At 40.8% G+C, this 21,273-nt stretch overlaps 1 protein-coding gene across 5 annotated transcripts in view; it reads right to left on the reverse strand.

The window, feature by feature from the left end:
* Positions 1–7,828: 7,828 nt before the first annotated feature.
* Positions 7,829–21,273, reverse strand: part of LOC147008517 (bifunctional heparan sulfate N-deacetylase/N-sulfotransferase 1-like) — a 320,471-nt gene continuing 307,026 nt past the window's right edge. For 4 of the 5 annotated variants that reach the window (XM_085863799.1, XM_085863800.1, XM_085863801.1 and 1 more), the window contains 4 exons: positions 15,840–16,010; positions 15,582–15,691; positions 15,353–15,452; positions 7,829–8,548 (listed from right to left, as the gene is read on the reverse strand). In XM_085863799.1, the coding sequence (XP_085719925.1) occupies positions 8,429–8,548; positions 15,353–15,452; positions 15,582–15,691; positions 15,840–16,010 (501 nt within the window). In that variant the 3' untranslated portion in view covers positions 7,829–8,428. The remainder of the gene's footprint in view (positions 8,549–15,352; positions 15,453–15,581; positions 15,692–15,839; positions 16,011–21,273) is intronic. The other variant, XM_085863803.1, reaches the window with a different exon arrangement.

Consider the following 21,273-nt stretch of genomic DNA (forward strand, 5'->3'; position numbering starts at 1 on the left):
TATATATATATATAAATTATATATATATATATATATATATATATATATATATATATATATATATGTATGTATTGCTATCCTCTGTAAGGATGCTGAACTGTCAGAGGACCTAGACACAACTTTAGCAAGATTTGTCTGTTCAGGTTATTGTCCAAGTGGTGTCAATATTTTCAGCATCCCTGAACTGAACCATGAAATGAAAATGTTTATTACTGCTCTTGGGCCTTTCTGGCCTTAAATGCAATGAATAATACATAATAATAATAATAATAATAATAATACGGTGATGAAATTACCTTGTGACCGAATTCTTGTGACCGTTTTGCCGTGACCAGGTTTCCCGTGACCAAATTTCCTGTGACCAAATTACCTACATTCAAATTCTCTCTGGGTATGTGCTCCGATGTTTTGGGTTTTGTGTCAATCACTGAAGCAGTTGTGGAGAAAAAGTGAGGGTGTTGGCCGATGCTCCACAACATGGTCAAAGATGGTTGTGGACGCGTATTATTAGTTCCTTTGTCGCGTTTATTATTAGGTTGTGGACGCGTATTATTAGTTCCTTTGTCGCGTTTATTATTAGGTTGTGGACACGTATTACTTGTCCAATTCTCCCCTAGTCTTAGTTTCCATCGGCTTCAATTCGGTACTTTACTATGTGCAGTATTTGATCATCAGCTCTTTTAGTCCAGGCAATCTGAGTGATATAGGGGGTCAACCTCGAACAAATTGCAACAGTTTTGCAATAGTTTTTTGGTCCCTATACATGTTGTGAAAGACATACTAAAAGTATAGGTGAATAAATTTGGTGGAACAATATGTGGCAGCCATTTTAAAAATGGGCGCCATCGAAAATTTCAATATTTTTATATTCTTATATTTGCTATTTTAGGTCATTAAATGGCCATATATGATTAAATTTGTACTGCAGCCTATGAACTTGGGTTATTATCTTATAGTTAGCATAATAAAATTTCATATTTGATCTTCCCTTCATTAGCATTAATCCAATATGGCTGCCCATTTTTTCCAATTTTCATGATTTTCCTCATAATTTTGCAACCAAATCATATATAATCTTGCTTTTCATCTCTATTTCTAGGTATTCATGGAAGGAGAATATATTTAGATCAATATTAATCCATTTCAGACCCTCCTTTCTGTACAGTTGGCCCATTTAAGGGGCGCTGAAGTACTGCAGTACTCGCGAGTGAAAACCAGCTTTTTGGACCACCGCTGTGAAGATATGTGAAAAATTGTAGTAAAACACCAAATTAGCCATAAACGAGTTTGAGGAGAGGCTTAGTGAATATTGATATAGTAACAAGCGTGTGAAAATCCAAAATGGACGCCACGTAGATCAATTATTGTTATAACTTTGTAAATATTTGTTGCAACATCAATGAGGTGTCCTTCTGTATGTTTTCAGACATAAGGAACCTCATGGAACCATTGTTTACTTGATAAAATTTATGTAAACCAACAACCATCTCACTTTTTTTTTTACTTCACTTATTATTTACTCAATAACAATGAGTGCAAGAAGACATACTGAATTCATGGAGTGCTGAAGGCTGATCCAACCACGTGGAGCAAAGCGGGACATAGTTAAGAATACTTAAGGTACTATTTTGTATTTTCAGCATTTTACTGTTGTTATAATTAAGAGCTGTTAAGATACTAAATCTTAAGATCTACTTGCGCAATATGCATAATATTATGCTATGCTTACTTGTATTGCAGGATGGTGAGCACATGTGTATTTTTCAAGGAGTCAGTGACAGATGAAAAGCCCATTGTGACATTGGGAGCAAAAGGGTGTGAAAGTATTCTCAAAGTAAGCGAAAGTCGTCAAAGTGACATTACAATAAACCCTGGAGACATTGTCCACATTAAATGCAGAAGAGAATATATAAACCCCCATGTGATCAGTGCATACAAAAGAAAACAAGCTGGCAGTCTACCTCGTAAAGACGATCCAAAATCTGCCCTTAGATCAACTGAGACACCCTTCGACTACAAGACTGACTGTTTATTTTGCGGTTGTTCGGATCCATATGATGGTCACAAACAAGAATGGAAGCTCATTCCAGTCAGGTTGATGGATTTTTCGGCCAAAGTTCTTACAGCATGTGACAGCTTCACTAATTACTGGGTGGATACGGTTCGTGCCCGTGTGCTGTATGCAATAGACTTACCAGCAGCAGATGCAGTCTTATCACCAACTGTGCAATGTCAAGTTTAGAACGGGAAAACACGTTCCTCAAATCTTTGTTACAAAGGATGGTCCACAAGCATCGAAATTCACTCGAATGAGCGGTCGACCCAAGGATGTGATCAGAAATGAATCTTTTCTGAAAGTAGCTGACTATTTGGAGCAAAACGATGATGAACAGATAACTGTCAACGACCTGGTTGAGAAAATGAAAGAATACACACAACCAGAAGAATGCGAATGTGACCCGTACAGCTCCAAATACATGAAAAGTAAGATAAAGCAACACTTTGGTGATAAGATTGTCTTCACAGAGATAAATGGAAAACCCAATGTAGTCACATTTGTAAGCACTGCTGCATGGATCCTACAGGACTTCCATTACCAACAGAAACACCGTGTGTTGGATGAAACAACCCACATCATTGAGACTGCAGCAAAGCTAATTAAACAGGATATCAAGGATGTGAAGCAGTCCAATGATACCTATCCTACTTATAGCGAAATTTCATCTGCCGAGGAGGGGATGGATTACCTTCCTAAGTCTTTACAAACTTTTCTCAGCACATTGTTCGTTGGACAGCACAATGAACCCAAGCTGGCATCAATCGGGCAGGCTATAATGCAAGCCACGTGTCCACGTGTGCTTTTAGTACCCCTCCAGGTTGGTCTCGGCGTCCAGTTGCATCATCATTTCCAGTCCAAATTTTTGATTGATACACTCCATCGACATGGATTTTGCCTTTCCTATTCCGAAGTAAAGAAGTTTGAAAGGAGCGCAGCAATGATGCAGGGAACAGAGATACAAAACTGCATTCCGGAGCATTTCCTTCAGTATGCAGCGGATAATGTTGATCTCAACATCAGAACCATTGACGGTAAAAACACATTCCATGGCATGGGCATTATTGCAGGAATTACACCAAAAACGACCACCACCAAACCAGTCAGAAGGATCAATGTAACCAACAAAGACATCAAAGCTGTTAGTGGTATCAACATAGAGCACTTTACCGACAACAGAAATATGGAATCAATGCACAACGAACACCTTACAAATCCAGACTTGGAGAAACCCGATGCAAAGCTTGATCTACTGTGAAAAGCATCAATGATGCTGAAGACTGCAACACCTTTGTGGTCTGGATTGATGCAGATGGTGTACAAAGGTGAACACCCTGGATAATCATCCGTCATGTTCCTGCCCATGATAGACATGGATCCAAATGATTTGTTTTGCATATATTCAACCCTCAAGTTTGTCTGTTTGTATGCAGCTCGGTATAACTCCACCCCAATAATAACATTTGACTAGCCTCTGTGGTGGAAAGCGAACATGATTGTGGAAAGCGAGCCCGAAACAAGTCCACTAAACTCGGTGGTAGTTCGTCTTGGAGGTTTCCACTTTGAAATGAGCTTCTTGGGTTGTATTGGTCATTTAATGGGAGGGTCCAGGCTACGTGAAGTTCTTCAGGTAATCTATGCTGACAATGCAGTAGGACATATACTCTCTGGCAAAGCAGTATCTCGAGCTGTGAGGGGGCATCTCCTGGTAGACGCTGGTCTCAATGCACTTCCGATAGCTCAAGCACTCAGCCTTGACATTCCCACAGACGAATCAACACAGGAGCCATCTACATCCAGAGACACCATGTCATTTGATGACCAACCCTGTGACAGCAATTCAGCGGGAATCAGCAGGGAGGAGCAGTCAGAGCAAGACGAGATGTCCATGTTAACCCAGCTTCTGAAGTTGAAACAGACGAAGTACTGGTCAGGTTTGAGGATACGATTGCTAGCAAAAAGGAAAATCTTCAATCTCTGAGGACATCAAAGCTTTGGCTCCAGTATCTTGATATGATTAAGCTGCGACGAGGCTTCCTCACAGGGGAGAGAACAGGGAATTGGGCCCTACACCTGCAAAGCCTATATGACATGCTGCCATATTTTGCCGCATCAGGACACAACCTGTACCTGAAATCAATACACCTGTATCTACAAAAGATGAGTAGATTGTCTGAACAACATCCCAAAGTCTACAGACATTTCTTAGAAGAACTACATGTTATCCGACGTTCAGAGAGGTCTTGGGCTGGTTTTTCAACTGATTTGATCATCGAGCAATGTCTGATGCACAGCATAAAGACAACTGGAGGTCTGATAAGAGGAAGAGGTTTGACTGAGGCCCAGCGCGTTATATGGGTACTCTCGACTCCCATATGTGCAGCAGTGAACATTGCTATGCAAGAGTTCACCAACATTCAGTATACAACAAGTGAACAGCATAAGGATGCTACATCAGCAAGGATGAAAAGAGATAGGCATGACTGTCAAGCTATTTTGCAGTATCTGTCTCAAAGAAATCCATTTAGCTCGGAATCCCCACTGCGTAACATTGCAACTGGTGTTCTCGCTGGATCAGCTGTAGATGCATGTGATGCCAAGATGGTAGGCCAGGCAATCATAAAATCTATGGAAGGACACGCAGTGGAAAGCCATTCCCTCAAAAAAAAGGATCAGGCCATCACAATGGATGTCAAACTAACTGCCAAGAAACGAGACGATGAAGTTCTCGTCGACGGCCAACTTCTGTTCCAGCGTTTGGTCGCTGCTGGTTCCAGGTGTGACGACTTGTCAAAGATCTTCAGTTTCGAACTATGCACGTATCCACCTGCTCTATTTGAATCAAATGGTTTCATGAGCTAACCTTGCAGATGCATTGTGGACATCAGAGATTACAGCTGCATCTGGTCTGACAACTGATGGGCAATATGTTCTAGATGGAGGTGCTTTGCTTCACCGGATACCATGGTCAAAAGCAGCTACGTGGGACAGTATCTGCAAGCAGTACACAAGTTACGTCAAACACAAATATGGCAACGCCATAATAGTATTTGATGGATATTTGGATGGACCAAGCCCCAAAGATTGCACCCATTTAAAGAGGAATGGTGGATGTGTAGGAGCAGAAGTACACTTCTCAAGCACAATGGCACTCCAGACTACGAAAGAAGAGTTCCTCTGTAACAAGAAGAACAAGCAGCGATTCATTAACATGCTGTCTCAGAGGCTCCAAGAAGAAGGGTGTGATGTATTCCATGCAAGAGGGGACGCCGACCTCCTCATTGTCAAAACAGCTATCGCATCATCTGCAAGAATAGACACGGTACTAATTGGCGATGACACAGATCTGTTGGTACTTTTGTGTCATCATGCAATCAACACGTCACACAATATCTTCTTTAGGCCAGAGCAGAAGACACACTCGCAAAAAGTTCAACGATGCTGGAATATCAGAGAAACAATATCGTTGCTCGGTGATGTTGTATGTGACTATCTACCTTTTGTACATGCCATCGCTGGTTGCGACACAACGTCTCGAGTGTTTGGCGTTGGAAAAAAGGTGCCATTACTAGAAATCAAGAAAGGCTCATACTTTGCAAAACAAGCATCTGTCTTCATGAAAAAAGATGCCAAAAAAGAAGGAATTGTAGTAGCAGGAGAATACGCAATGATCTCGCTGTACAAAGGATGCCAAGGAGAACCTCTCAATGATCTGAGACTCCGCAAATTCTATGACAAAACCATTTCTCGAAAAGAGATGGTACAGCCTCAATCCTTGCCACCAACAACAGGGTCCATCAAATATCACAGTCTGCAGGTTTATCACCAAGTAGAAGAATAGACCGATGATACAAGTCATTTACCTGCTGAACAGTGGGGCTGGAAAGTCAACAATGGGCAAATGATGCCTATCCTCACCGACATGATGCCTGCTCCCCAAGATCTCCTCAAAATAAGGAGGTGCAACTGCAAGTCAGGCTGCAACACAATGCGATGTACATGCCGCAAAAATTCACTGGACTGTTCTATGGCATGTGGCAAATGTAGAGGTGTATGCGCCAATATTACGCACTCAGCCACTGACAATGACTCTGAGGAGGAAGAATAGATTATTGCGAGACTGTCAAAGGTAAACCATCTTCCTATGCCAACACCACATGTTCGGTTGCACTACCACCCTTTTCCCAGAACATCAACATAAACATCTATATCAGAAAAGGTGTTTATGTGTAGTAAACATTACCACAGCATGTGGCGTTATTTGTTTTGACTTTACTTATCATAGTATAGCAGTTTTTAGTCATAAACCTGATCAAACGGCACTCATACTTAAGTGGATAGCAATCGGTGTTCCATTAAATATATTTACCTAAACTTCTTAAAGTATGTTTTCACAACATGTATATGAACAAAAAAGTCTAATTGGAAAACTTTTTGCATTTGTTTTTCGAGGTTGAATTTGACAATGCACTGTATAGTTTAAAATATACAACAGGTGTGATGATAAAATGTTTGATATAACATGTACAATATATATATATATATATATATATATATATATATATATATATATATATATATATATATATATATATATATATATATATATATATATGATCTGGCTTTACATATATTTTCTGAAGTAAACATTGGTTTCATGAGATTCCTGAGGTCGGAAAACATATAGAGAAGGACACCTCATTTATGTTGTTGTGACAAATATTTACAAAGTTATGACAATAATTGATCTGTGTGGTGGCCATTTTGGATTTTCACACTTAAGGGTTTCGAGGCAAAAATCACGCTTGGTACTATATCAATAATCACTAAACAATTCCTCAAGCTCATTTGTGCCAAATTTGGTGTTTTACCACAATTTTTCACATATCTTCAAAGCGGTCGTCCAAAATGCTGGATTTCGCTCGTGAGTACTGCCGTACTTCGGCCACCCTTGAATGGGCCAACTGTACTGTAAGGAAGTTCTAAAATGGGTTAATTTTGATCGATATATTCACCTTCCATGAAACCCTAGAAGTAGAGATAAAAGCAACATTATAAATGATTTGGTTGCAAAATTATGAGCAAAATCATGAAAAATGGCAAAAATTGGCTACCATATTGGATTTATGCTGATGAAGGGAATATCAAATATGAAATTTTATTATTCTAACTATAAGATAATAACCCAAGTTCATAGGCTGCAGTGCAAAATTAATCATATATGGCCTTTTAATGACCTACAAAAGCAAATATAAGAATATAAAAAAAAATTGAAATTTTCGACGGTGGCCATTTTTAAAATGGCTGCCAAATATTGTTCCACTAAATATATTCACCTATACTTTTAGTATGTCTTTCATAATATGTATAGGTACCAAAAAAACTTTATTGCGAAACTGTTGCAATTTGTTCTAGGTTTAGTCACATATTGCCTAGACTATTTCACGAACCTCAATATCTAATAATAATAATAATAATAATAATAATAATAAAAAAGAGCCAATTAATAGAAAATGCATGGTTTTGGAAAATCAGCCAATGGCCTTCAAATATTTAATATTGAACATTTTTAGTATGATCACACTCCCTTTACATAAATTATAAACCACAAATTGAGTGTCAAACGTGTTTCACCGAGTGAAGAATTGGAGGATATATGATGATCACATTTTGTTTGAACTTTAAGGGTGTGTGTGTGTTTGTGTGTGTTCTTCACAACATTTTAAACCATCATCTCCAACCGTCTTCATGTAACACTGAGGCAACGACACCTTTGGAATCATTCTTCGGCTAAGGCTCCCTTTTTATTTTTTATTTTCCCCCAACACCACCAATGCCGTCTGAAAAAAAAGACATCAATTTGTTATAATCAGCAGCTTTAAATTACACCATTACCTGAACTATGTTAACACTTGCTCCCCTATGACATGTTGCATGGCAGCTGGAAATATCCACACCAAATATGTCAGGAAGCCTGGCTCAAGGACTTCAAGAGGACCCTGTGGCCTTTGAAGATGGGATTGGTGGAAAAATAAATCGGCAGGTTGCTCATCCTTTGGCAAAACAGTGTGCCAAAATGTCCTTATACACAGTATAAAAGTGATTTACAGTCCACTGTTAGTGCTCGGTACGCAACTGCAACCCATTGCTGCAGGGATCCAGCTGTCAACAGAATAAGAAAGGTGAAGTCAATCGGGTGCTTCAAGTGGAGATTAAAAAACAGTTGGAACCATTTGTCCAGAGCTTGAGATGGTGGAAAAATAAAAACGCATCAGATTTGTGGACCGATACAGACAGTGGCCAATTTCCGAGCAGCACCGGTCTCTGGGCCCAACTGGAAGGCTTCATTGAGCAGTGGGACCACCTATTTCATTATCTGTTCCTGGTCAGATGGTCATGAAGCCAGGCAGGCAAACTGTAGCCAAGCCGTGTCAACGTCTTGGACAGCCGGATGTTGTGCTCGTAGTAATACCCAGCCAAGAACTTGCGTGACTGTAAAGGCAGAAGAAGAAAGCGATTAGTGTCTGAGTACAATGGTGTTGTTTCCAAATGGAAAATGTCTCGGAATTCGGCTTGAAGCGGTGCCAGTGACAAGTGACCAGTGACAAGTGCCACTAGCACACATTACATTCTTCTTATGACATCCACTTAATGTGGTGACATGAGATTTTTTTTTTCCCAGTGTTCTCGACTGGACATTCTGATGTATGCTGGGTGGTTTGCGGTTGTCTTCTCAGCAGTAGTCAGGTCAAGAATTTGTAATTTGGCAATAGTGCTGGCGATAGCTCGCCTAATCCTCACAAAGGACACCGTGGTATTTCTAATGTCAACCAACTGTTAGCAGACGGGATTCCCGTTTAACGTCCATCCGAGGGACAGCACACATTGATTAACCATCCTGCCGATGAAACACCACGATGACAGCTTATAGCTGGGTCTGGATTCAAACTCGGGCTTGATTCAAACTCAAACTCATGGCTTAGAGGTGAGTATACGTACCTACAGGACATCCTGCCACCCTCAATAAGACATATGTTAACTAAATCAATGCCACATAGTACATAGTTATCATAAAAACAAACAAGTCGGCTCAGCTGAAAAAATGATCTTGTAACTGCCCAAAACAAAAAGTTCATTGCACGAGTGCAGTGAACAGGAATAAAACTGCAATGTCAAAGGCAAGCCGGAAGAACAAAGATAATCATCCAACTTGAACAGAGAAGACTGGTTTTTGTTTATTCAGGTTCCTTGTGTAATTTCGTTGGAATTTTTTGGAGAGCAGCAAACCTATAGATTTTTGAGAAGTTTAAAATCTATTTAAATTAAAAAAAAAATGATGATTCACATTTTTTCAACTTTTGGAAAGGTCGTTTTGGGGTGAAAACCACTTTTTTTGAATCCCAATTTTTAAAAATCAAACAATACAAAATAACCAACTGATGATGGATTACTGTTAAATGGCTAACAATGGATTTTACAAGATAATAAAATGTTGCATTTTGACTCGGTTGCCATGGAAACAGCATTTTTGGAGTGGAATTGCCATTTTTTAATATATATATATATATTTTTTTAATTATATTTTCCATCGGATGGCCTAAATAATTGTTAAATAGAGTGACCATCACTAACTTACACACAAGTATTATGATTTTCAAGTATTTGAACAGTTGGTTGCCATGGAAATGGCCATCTGTGCAATGAAACATTGGTGTGTCTGTTGTTCAATATCAGAAGGTTTTGGCACCTTCAGTAGTAAAACGTTTGATTTTAAGTTTTTGGAGTTTGATGTATTGTAAGTGTGATCTTGTAGGGAACATAGGTGACGCCACGTGGCGACGCCATGCCATCACCTCAGGTTACGGTTGCTGGGCGTGGCATGACGTCTTGATGTGGCGCGGCGCGCGTCCAAGCACTTGCAGCACTGACGTCATTTTCAGTTCGTTCGTTTATTCTCCAATTATTCATGACTTTACTTCGGAGCTTCATTTCATCATATTCGGTTTTCAACACCTTTCTTCCTTTTTTCGGTAAGTTGTGATCGCCTTTGAGGCGTATATACCTTTTTGTCATTTTAAGTTCTTCTGTATGGGGTAAGATTATGGTTTGAATGGCCACGGGGTTGGAGGTTTTAATTGCGTTTCCTGTTCAGCTAGAAGTTGGAAGTCGGGCAGTCGTCATGTTATAGCTATGTGTTTATCCTTTTTCTATTATTTTGGGTTGATCTTTAAATATCTATGGGTGCCAGTGAAGAAGGAGAAGAACAGAATGTTCATGTCTGGCAATACAACACGAGCAATCAAGATCAGGGACAGGACAGTAGATCTAAAAGAAACCAAGGATTTGTATGGTAGACCGATGGTACTCTCCAGATCCAGCAGGGACGTCGACCAGAAGGATGCAATTGGCAACTTTGAATTCACTGTGACACCGAGGGCCCTGTTTGCACCAAACGGTAGCTTACTGTCATGCACCGACAAGTCGAAGCTAATCCACAACTTGGAGAAGTTTGCCAACAAGGAACCGTCTTTACCAGAAGATGAGCTTGATGCCACACACATGGAACCAGCACTCGCTGATGCTGTAATTGATGGCAGTACTAGCATGAAGGTCGCAGTCGTGGATGGAATGGTAGTTGTCCAGAAAATGAAGAAGAAACCAGCAATGGTCGTGACAGTGAAGGACCTCAGTGAATGTTTCAATGACGGTGATGAGTCTGACCAGAGGCTTCGACCATGTAATTCTTGTCTTTGATCCATACAAGCAAGATTCCCTCAAGAGCACAACCAGAGACAAACAACGTCAAGGAAAGGCACAAGTCCAATATCAGGTCAAGGATGATACCAATATCAAACACATCACGATGAGTCGATTTCTGTCCCATGATCAAACCAAGGCTGATCTGATGGAGTACTTGGCAGAGAAAACTCTAGAATACAACCACGATTCAACAAAGGTGGTAGTCGTTTCGGCATCTGGGTGGACGTCGAGCAACAAGGGTCTCCAATTTGAGGCGAATAACCATGAGGAGGCCGATACGTTGATGATCCAGCAAGCAATAGCTCCATCACAGCAACACACGGGAGATATTGAGCTGACGATATTCTCACCTGATTCGGATGTTCTGGTTCTTGCCATAGCAAACTATAATCTCCTGCCAAGACACACATCTATCTCAATGGCATCTAGCATTGTCAAAATCGAGCCAATCTGGAAGGCCCTAGGTGAGGAGAGAGCCCAGGCATTGCCAACCTTCCACGCATTCACAGGTGCCGACAATACTGGGCGGTTCGCTCGACATGGTAAGGCAAAGTGGTTCCAGTGCTACTTGAAAGCCGATGACGACATGGTAGATGCCTTTGCTATGCTCTGTAAGGATGCTGAACTGTCAGAGGACCTATACACAACTTTAGCAAGATTTGTCTGTTCAGGTTATTGTCCAAGTGGTGTCAATATTTTCAGCATCCCTGAACTTCGGTGGCATCTCTTCAGTAAGAACATGGCTGAGAATGACAAGTTACCACCAACTGTTGGTGCTCTGAGGCAGCATGTCATGCCAGTACATATCCAGGCATACGTTTGGGGTCAAGCAGCAATTTCTCAGCAAACATTTCTTGATCCATAAAGAATGGCTTCCACAAGACACGAGTGGTCAACTCAAACCAACAACAACAGACATTCTCCCTGCACCAAAGGCAATTATCGAGATGATAAGGTGCCAGTGCAAGACAGAATGATCATCACAGAAATGTTCCTGCAGGGCCAAGAACTTAACATGCACTGATCTTTGCATGTGCAGCACTTCGTGTGAGAATGACGAGGACTCAAACATTGAACGGCATGACCACGATAGTGATGACATTAGAGACAGTGATGCCAATTGGCTACAAGCTCATATTTGACATGAAGTACATTTCACTGATCACCATAGTCATGCATTACTTGTTTCAAGATTTGAAAGCAATACATTCAATAAACGGTAATTTGACAAAATAATATCCATTTCCATGGCAACTATTGCTCAAAATACAGATATATGTATTCTATATTAAGAACTGTCCTCTAGTTAACAATTATGCATCATCAGTTGCTTGCTTGCGATTAATTTTGAATTTTCAGAGCTGAAATTAAAAAAAAAGGGTTTTTACCCCAAAATGACCTGTTTGACCAAATTATATGCATTGAAAAAATGTGAAACATGGATTTTCTGTTTTGGTATTGTTTAAGCTTTCCAAAAATGTTGGGGTTAGCTACTCCAAAAAATTCCAACGAACATCAAATTATGGACACAAGGAACCTGACTAGTTCTGCATGGCAGCCATTTGGATTGATGTATGAAGGGGGTTCAAAAAGTTGTCAAAACAAAAACAACAAACATCGTTGGCCAATAATTATTGAACCTCAATTCATATTCAGTGTGGCGGTGATATTTGGTAGCTTTCTGGCTCTTGTGCCGTTTCATCTGTGGTCAATTCCCATTAGGACCAAACCATAAAAGTTCCATCTGAAGGCGCTGTCACACCTTGACGTTTTAGCCAGCAATGGCAACGTATAAAAATGTATGTAAAACGTTGGCATACGCTGAAGTTTTGAGGTTTTAAAAAAAGTTTTGGTCGTATGCATAACATATTAGTAACGGGCACAGAACGTTTCGTTGTGTTATAGATAACTTATACCAACGAATGCTTAGCCTGTTGTCGGCGTTCACAACCTATGCCCAACGATAGTTTAACTTAGGCATAGCGCGCTGCACGTATCGCCGACGAACTCGTGGCGTAGCCTGTTAAAAACCTGCCGCACGCCGATTTAAATCATAACCGCCTGAAAATTGGAAGTGTCAACATCGCAGTCACACCTTGACGATTTAGCCAGCATATGCCGACCTATGAAAAATGTGTGTAAAACGCTGGCACACGTTGAATACAGGATGGGTAAGTTGTGTTTACGTTAAGAGCACGCTGAAAAACGAGGAAGTACGCTGTATTATTCCGTGGTACGTCTAGTATGTCGTGAAATTTCAAGCATGCTGAAAATTTTACGACGTACTCGACGTATGGCTCAGAAGTTCCGCATACGCTGGCATAAGTCCTCGGCACGCTCCGCGATCGTTGACACACGTCGGACACACGTTACTTGTAAGTTACTCATAAGTCGAAACACGTCGAGGTAATGTTTAACATACCCGAAACTTAATTTTTAACCTATGAGTAACGTGCTTTTAACCTATGAGTAGCGTGCTTTGAACCTATGTGTAACGTATCTCAAACGCACATTGTCGGATGTAGATGAATTTGATTGACGTCTTCCGGACGACCACAGAACTTACTGAACGTGTTTCTAACTTACATCTACCGTATAATGGCGTATTGGCAGCGTTTATGGGAATTGGTATATACAAATGGGCTTCACAAAAGGAACCCGTCAGTGTTCCAGACTCCATGTTGAGTGGATGTCAATGTCAGTAGTATCAGTAGTAGTCGTAGTAGTAGTAGTAGGTGAGTGTGTCGTTGGTAGTAGTATCAGTAGTAGTACGTGAGCGTATCAGTCGTAGTAGTAGTAGTATGTCCATGTCAGTAGTAGGTGAGCATGATGGGGAGGGTGTGGATGATGATGGATCCTCGTTGCGTCTACGAATAGGAGACTACTTTGCACCATTGTTCGATGTTCTTTTCGGCTAATTTTTTTTTTTCTCATTCCCACGATGAACTATTTTTTTGTTTCAGTTTTAAAAGTATTCAAAACGACTTGGACAAATGCATAATGTACTAGTAATGAACACAGAACGCTTCGATAACTTTTTCATAAGTTATACCAACGATTGATTAGCAAGTTTTAGGCGTCCACAACCTATGCCCAACGATAGTCTAACGTATGCATAGCGTGGCAGCGTATCGTCGACGATTACATGAGGTTTTCTATTCATAGGCTGCAACTTCACTTTTAATAAATGCCTGTCACTCGCCTATTGTTTTTGGACGCAGGTGCTCGGCAATTGAAATCGTTTCCATTGAACGAGTTAAATCGCTTCCACTGGACTATTGAAATGATTTAATAATAATGCTTGGTTATCCTTGGACCTACTCTGGCTATTAGCTCGTCAAACATCGCTGGGGGCATTGACAGGAAGTTGATGAAGGATGCATGGTCCTCGTTCCGGAGTTCCACCATGAGCTGATCATATATGCCGTAATGGCGTCGCTTCCCGATCCATGGTATGACCCAGTTCCTTCTCCTCCGTTCACGTCTTCTTCTCACGGCTCTATTGGCACGCAACTGGTGCAGTGTCAACTCGATGAGGTCATGTTGATGTTCGAGGACAGGTAGGTATTATCGTCTCAGTCTTGCCGTATCCTCCATCTCTCGGAATGACATGGACATGTACTCACCACGAAGTCTAAAAAAAGACGGGTTCCTCCTGCGAAGCCCCTTTTTATATAGCAATTCCCCCAATCGCTGCCAATACGCCATTATATGGTATCTGTAAGTTAGAAACGCATTCATTAAGTTCTGTTGTCGTCCTGAAGACGTCAAATACGTCTACGTCTTTTTCAGGTAACGTGGTGCGAAGTGTGAACAACGTTCGTGTAGCGTGCTTACAAAACGTTACTCATAGGTTATAAATAAGTTTCGGGTACGCTAAACATTACCTCGACGTGTTTCAACTTATGAGTAACTTACAAGTAACGTGTGCCGACGATTGCATAACGTGCCTACAACTTATGGCCAGCGTAGCGGAACGTGAGTCATACGCCGACGTACGTCGTAAAATTTCAAGCATGCAAAAATTTGAGGACAACTCAAAAGTACAACGTTTAAAGCCAGCGTACTACGATCTATGGGAGTGTTTTTCAGCATGGTCTTAACGTATACAAAACGTACCCATAACGTATTCGACGTGTGCCAGCGTTTTAGACTAATTTTTCATAAATCGGCATACAGTATGCTGGCTAAATCGTCAAGGTGTGACAGCGGCTTTAGTACCGTGCTCGTAGGTGCTGTATTTCAAAGCACACCATACCACATTTGCTTGAGAGTCTTAGATGCACCATCTTTCAAAAGGTAGGACATTGGGTGCTGGCATCCTGGGGAGATTACTTGTGTGAAGTAATATAATTAGCACTACCTGTAGTAAATGTGGGTGAGGTGTGGAAAAGGTATAGGCAGGCACACTGGGACAAATGGCTTCCAATGTCGAAATCTCTTCCTATTAAAGGCAACGGCTTTTTCTGGTGATAAGCATACCAAGTATAACATTATAAAAAAACAAGTTTCCAATAATCTGGTAAAACAACCAACCTCTCTGTCCATTTCAGGGTACATCCTGCCTTTACCACTCCCCAGACACTGGGATTTCCCCCCTTCCACTTGACACCAGAAGCCTTTCTCTGGGTCAAACCTTGAGTACAAAAGGACAGAGTGGGAAGAAAGTCAAAACAAGTGAAACTCAGTATGCTGATGCAAAGCATCCTGTAGAATGACATGGCTGTTTTGAACACACAGCAAGGTAATGAGAGCTGAGCCTTACGTGAGTGCCTTGGTGTAGTTGAAGTAAGGCTTGAGTTCCAGAAAAGATTGAATTACGTCCAAAACCTCTGCTGGGTTTGCCCGGAGCTGATGTCCATCCACAATAAGCAGCTACAAGAAAAAGAGCAAGGCCTCAGTTTCTTAAGCTTTCCACGTCGAAAGGAAAATTAGCCAAGATTATCCCTCCATATGATACACATTGGAGTAGAAAGGTGTCTTCAATGGGTGAGCTCAAACAACTAAAGTGTATACACCTCACCTGTGCAGGTGGAAAATGGTGTAGCCAGCGTTCCAGGTGGTATGCATACCACCCAGGTTGTAGGCAGTGGTTCTGCAGTGAGCGTAGGGTCAACGAAGCAGTAGGTCCTGCAGACACCACCTCAAAGAAGGTATGGTTGAATGCAGTGGTGTCATGATGTGCCCTCTGGTGCTGTGGAAATATGAAAAATACCTGTTATCACAAGGTGTTGGCTTCTGAACCAGTCCCATCTACATTTACCCTCATTTTAATGTAAGGTTCATCACTTTTCTCAAAAGGAAACTTCCCCCTATATGTCTTCCACAGCAGATCATGATAAAATATCAATAGCTTATCTCTAATGGAACAATAGATTCTCATTTGTGATGATGAAAGCACCCTCATGTAACCTCTTCCCGATATGGTACAGTCCACATTAGATGTACTCTAGTGTGTCAAATAGAAATGTCAAATCTATCTTCTAAAACAACTTCCTGGTGTTCTTTGCACACTGCATATTCAGCTGTCTGGTGCAAATAATTCAACCTTGCAATTGTGAAAATATCACTTCAGACAAGCTCAGGCTTTTACCCTGCATTTAATATTTTCTACTAATTAGCTGGAAAATGTGAAGATGAGCAAAAGCAGTTGGAGAAGAATCGACAAATATCTACACATTCCCATAAAGTAAGTAATCGGTAGTTCATTACCCCACACGCGTGAGGCGAAAAGTGGGGTTAAGCAATTGCAATTGGTTCACTTTGTCTGTTTGTCTCTACAGATGCCAGTCTATGATCAAGGAAATACTTATTTAAATTGAATGTATTTTGAACACTGGAACGTGAATTGAATCACGAACCTGCAGTTGAACAGTACTTTAGCTCTGAATTTGGCAAATTGTATGGAGTCTTGTCCCAATTATACATGCGGAGAGAGGGGTATGGTAACATTTTTACACTGCCTGACTGACAGTCAAACAAAATTGAAAATCATTCCAAACAGAAAACCTACAGATTTTAGGGACATCATAAAGGACATAAACAACAGGCACAAAGAACTCGTGCAACTTGTTAAGTAAGGTGGTGTATAAGAAGTTGAATCAACTGCCGTAAACTTGTGAAAAAGGTTGTTTTTTTTCCTACGACCCTAAAATTTTTATTTTTATTCAAATGGATTTTATACTTCAACACTAAATACAAATTGCCTTTTGGAACTTTCAAAAACCTTTCATTTAGTAGTAATAAGACAAAATATTACGTCATCTCGACCAATTAACTTTTCCGCTTGCTCTCAGCGTATCGGCATTCAGGCAAAATGGCGGCTCATAAGAAATAGATCATGCTCAGAAACGCAACGTTTGAAAGGCCCTTCCCACGTCCTTTTTTCTCAAGGCAGTGCGGGAAAGGTGTTAAATGAACTCTAACTTTATTATTTGCTTATTTTGGATGGACTTGTCTCATATTTTGTCTTCCTCCCGAGGCCATTGTCCCTCATGAGAATATTTTTGGTACTTATCCTGTTCGTGATATACATCAACGACCACTTTGTCAATGGAAAAATCAAATGTAGCATATTGCAGACTCCATTCTGTGCAGGATAGTTCCTCACCCCTCTACCAATAGCAGGCCACAGCAGAATCCCTCTCACCTGATCAGAAGAAAATAATCACCAGGTGCTTATTATATACCAGTGGTGTATGCTTGCACACTGCAAGTAACTACTCGGGTGCATCCTACATGCATACATAATAAATATAAACTTTATATATTTTATGGTGTGGATTGTGTTTTCATTCCACTAGCAGTTAAATAACTCAAGTAAATCAACAATTAGTGTTTAGAATGAGCTCTTTATTTAAGTTTACAGCTATAGTAATTTTAAATGTCGGCATGGCAAACGTCATGAAATAAGAGGTGGAAAAGGTGTGTGTTAACATTGGCAAGCAACCAGTTTGAATGTAAACTCCATTGTCTTAAGTCACATGACCCACCGTGAGCAGGGCAAGGCTGCACTGGCTGAACTTTATTCGTGGATATTTTTGTTTATGGACATTTTCCAACAGTTTTGTGATTTCCCCCACCTCCCCCCCCCCGCCACCCCCCTGGGTTTTTGGCTTTAAGTTGCATCAATATGCAAAATTTCGACTTTCCAACCAACTTAGAAAGTACTAAACATTTATTTCAGTAGTTATAAAGAGCTTTACATATTGGATACCTGGAACATGTTTTTTTAATGTACAAAAGTCCTATATTCAGGAGTTCACATAATTGGTACTCAGGTACTCATGCAGAGTAAAAAAACACTAAATGTGTACTTTAAAGATGCTCCAAAAGTCTTACCGGATGGGTGTTTTTTTGGAGACACCATCTCCTTAATGGATGGCCATTGGCTCCTGAAAGGAGTTAATCCGCCCTTTTGCAGGTATTGTTTTTAGTCCTGTAGGGTGTCAGTCACCCTCCCCACTGGCGAGCCAGTGAGGGTAGTCAGTTTAGTCGCCGACTACCCAACCATGCAGCAGGTAGCACTGAGTTACATGTTACCAGTGGTAGTCAAGAAACCTGACTGGGCTACTATGGGAGAGCAGCTCGGAGAAAACCTCTTCTTAGACCAGCCAACATTCAAAGGAGAAAGAAGTGGGCTGACGAGATGGCCACCAGACCCTTGGAGTTTTGGCAAATGGTCATTTTTTCAGATGAATCCCAATTTACTCAATTTTCTGACAGTGGATGTGTGTGGTTCTGGAGACTTCCCCATCAAGAGTTCTCTTTAAACAGATTGCAGCCAACTGTCCAACACGGTGGTTTTTTCAGTGATGGTGTGGGGAGCAATCTGGAGCACTGGTCGGTCAGAGATTGTGGAGTGTGTTGGCAACATCAACACGACGATATACATTTCTATCCTTGAGGATGGACTTCTCCCTGTCTTCTCCACTGGTCAAATGGTCAAAAACAACACTGCTCACGGAAGATGGAGCTCCATGCCACACTCCAAAAAAGACCAAAGAATGGCAGGACAGAAATGGAATCAAGCGACTTCCATGGCCAAGTCAGTCTCCTGACATGAATCCCATTGAACACCTCTGGGCCATATTGGATCGAGCTGTGCGGAAAAAGTCCAGAAAACCAACATCACGGGCAGAATTCCTAAACCTTTTTGGGTGAAGCCTGGGTAGAATTCCCACAAGAGAAAATTTCAGAACTCGTTCTACGTCTCGAAGAGTAAAAGCATTGAAATCTGTAAATGGTGAGTTTACCAAATATTAGTGGATGTCTTAAAATGGATGAAATGTACTTCAATCGTTCAATAAATAAATTCTTTTAAAATCATGGTGTCTATTTACTTCTGTCATGTCTCTGTACAGTACTATGAATTGCATTATGAAACTAGAACGACACTCTATGGAGCGCATACCTCTGCCAGACTGAACAGTTTACGTTTCATATTCCACTGATAGGCCGGATCTCCATCCGAACATTAACCAAAATCTATTCAGCTTGTACTTGTCACCCACCCAACTCATCCACCAAATTTCGTCTGACTCCGTCCATAACTTTTTGAGATATCCTGCCCAAAGAGAAATAAACAGACAGACAAACGGGGATGAAAACATAACCTCCGTCAACCTTCAGTGGGCTTATAAAGCAGGAATTGGTACAGAAAGTTGATGCGACGGTGCAGTTTGCATCATATTCAAAGAATTATATAACTGTGCCAATGACATGCCTTTTGTCCTTTTCAAGTGTCTCAGGATAATAATCACTCGGGTAAAGCATAACCGTTTCTCTGTTTGAGCTGAACTTCCCAAACCCTGCCATCAGAGGTCTATCAAGAGCAAGTTATGGATGGAAACGATCCCAACAGGTGACCATCCTAAGAACTTTGTATGAAGCTTTAAATATTTTTATATGCTGTTGGGCCCCGCTATTCAAGGGGGATATGCTCCTGAAAAATGCCGCGAATGTTGGGGTCCATAAATGTTGGGGCATTGTTTATTTTATTTAATATTATTCTTTTTTACATGGTCTGGCTTCCTGGAAGAGCGATTGCACAGAACAAATCAAGACACAACATAACAAAGGGAACAGTAGGAGAAAGTGAAAACACCAACAGCAGGGTGGAGCAAGAAAGTAGACGTAGTCGAACAAAACAGGGATGCAGGTAACAATGAGGGGGAAAGGAAAATGCAAAGGGTGGACAATATGGACACATAAGCAAAATTGTGTTTGACCAGTTTGTGATTTTGTCAAGGCCTAAGGAGAAGGAAGAGGATGTTGCCTGTCTGTCAGAAGGATGAGAGATGTCACGGCAGAGAGTGGAGTCATCAGCAAAGATATAAAGAGGATTTTCCAGCGAGTCATTGAGAGAATTGATGAAGACTCGGAATAATATTGGGCCTAGAACACTGCCTTGGGGTACTCCAGCCTTGACAGGGAAAGGAGATGAAAGGGTTCTGTTGAGAGCCACACGTTGAATACGAGAGGGGAGATAGTCAGTAATCCAAGTGTGGAGTTGGCGTTGGATTCCACAGGCAGACAGTTTGGAGAGCAATGCGGGATACCAGACAGTATCAAAATCTCGAGAAAGACGGCCCTGATCTCGTGTCTGACAATGAGGGCCTCCTTTCATCGTTGGGAGAGTAAAAGCAACATGTCCAAGGTAGAGTGACCAGGTCTGAATCTGATTTGATGATCTGAGATGAGGCTATTGGAGAAAAGGAATGATTTTATGTCAACTGCGATGATGGATTCCATGACCTTGCTGGTGATTGGAAGTCCAGTAAGCTAATTGGTCTGGAGTTAAGGGGATCTGTTTTGCACATTTTATGTGATGCTGTAATGTTGGCTGATTTCAAATTTCTCAAGTGGATATAGGAGACCAGTCCTGAAGTGTTGAAAAAATAAATAAATAATAAAAGACATGAATATGTGAAGCACGAATGTAGAAGCAGGTCACACTTTATGACCAGCGATTACGTGGGGTCCATGAAACGTGAATCCATGAATAGTACTGTATACTAGAAACACCTCGGCAGGTGTGGGGAGAGGGAGGAATGATGTTCTTGGTGAACCAAGTCATCCTGGCTGGTCCCCTTATTGATTTCTTTCAGATTATTATTATTATACTTCTGCTGCCATTTTGCACTTTTATTCGCTTTTAAATTCAAATTCTCTGCAACCGCTCATCCCCAAAATTTCAACATAGGAGGGTCTTCCGTGAATAATTTTTTTTATTGATAACTAACATTATATATCACATGGAATAGCAGCCATATTTGATGAAATAAAAGGAAAAAAAAATTAGACATTTCCAAAACTGCTCAAAAAAAATTGAAACTTGGCACATGTCAGGTACTCCCCATGGGGAATAAAGCTTGATAACGATGATGTCATCGGTGAAGTGGTATGCCAGCCATAATTGTTTGAATCAAAATTCTTATCTGATTAATAGGAAATTT

Source organism: Eptatretus burgeri, chromosome 18, assembly GCF_056783735.1.
Source record: "Eptatretus burgeri isolate ZD-2024b chromosome 18, Ebu_testis_v1, whole genome shotgun sequence".
NCBI classification, from domain to species: Eukaryota; Metazoa; Chordata; class Myxini; order Myxiniformes; family Myxinidae; genus Eptatretus; species Eptatretus burgeri.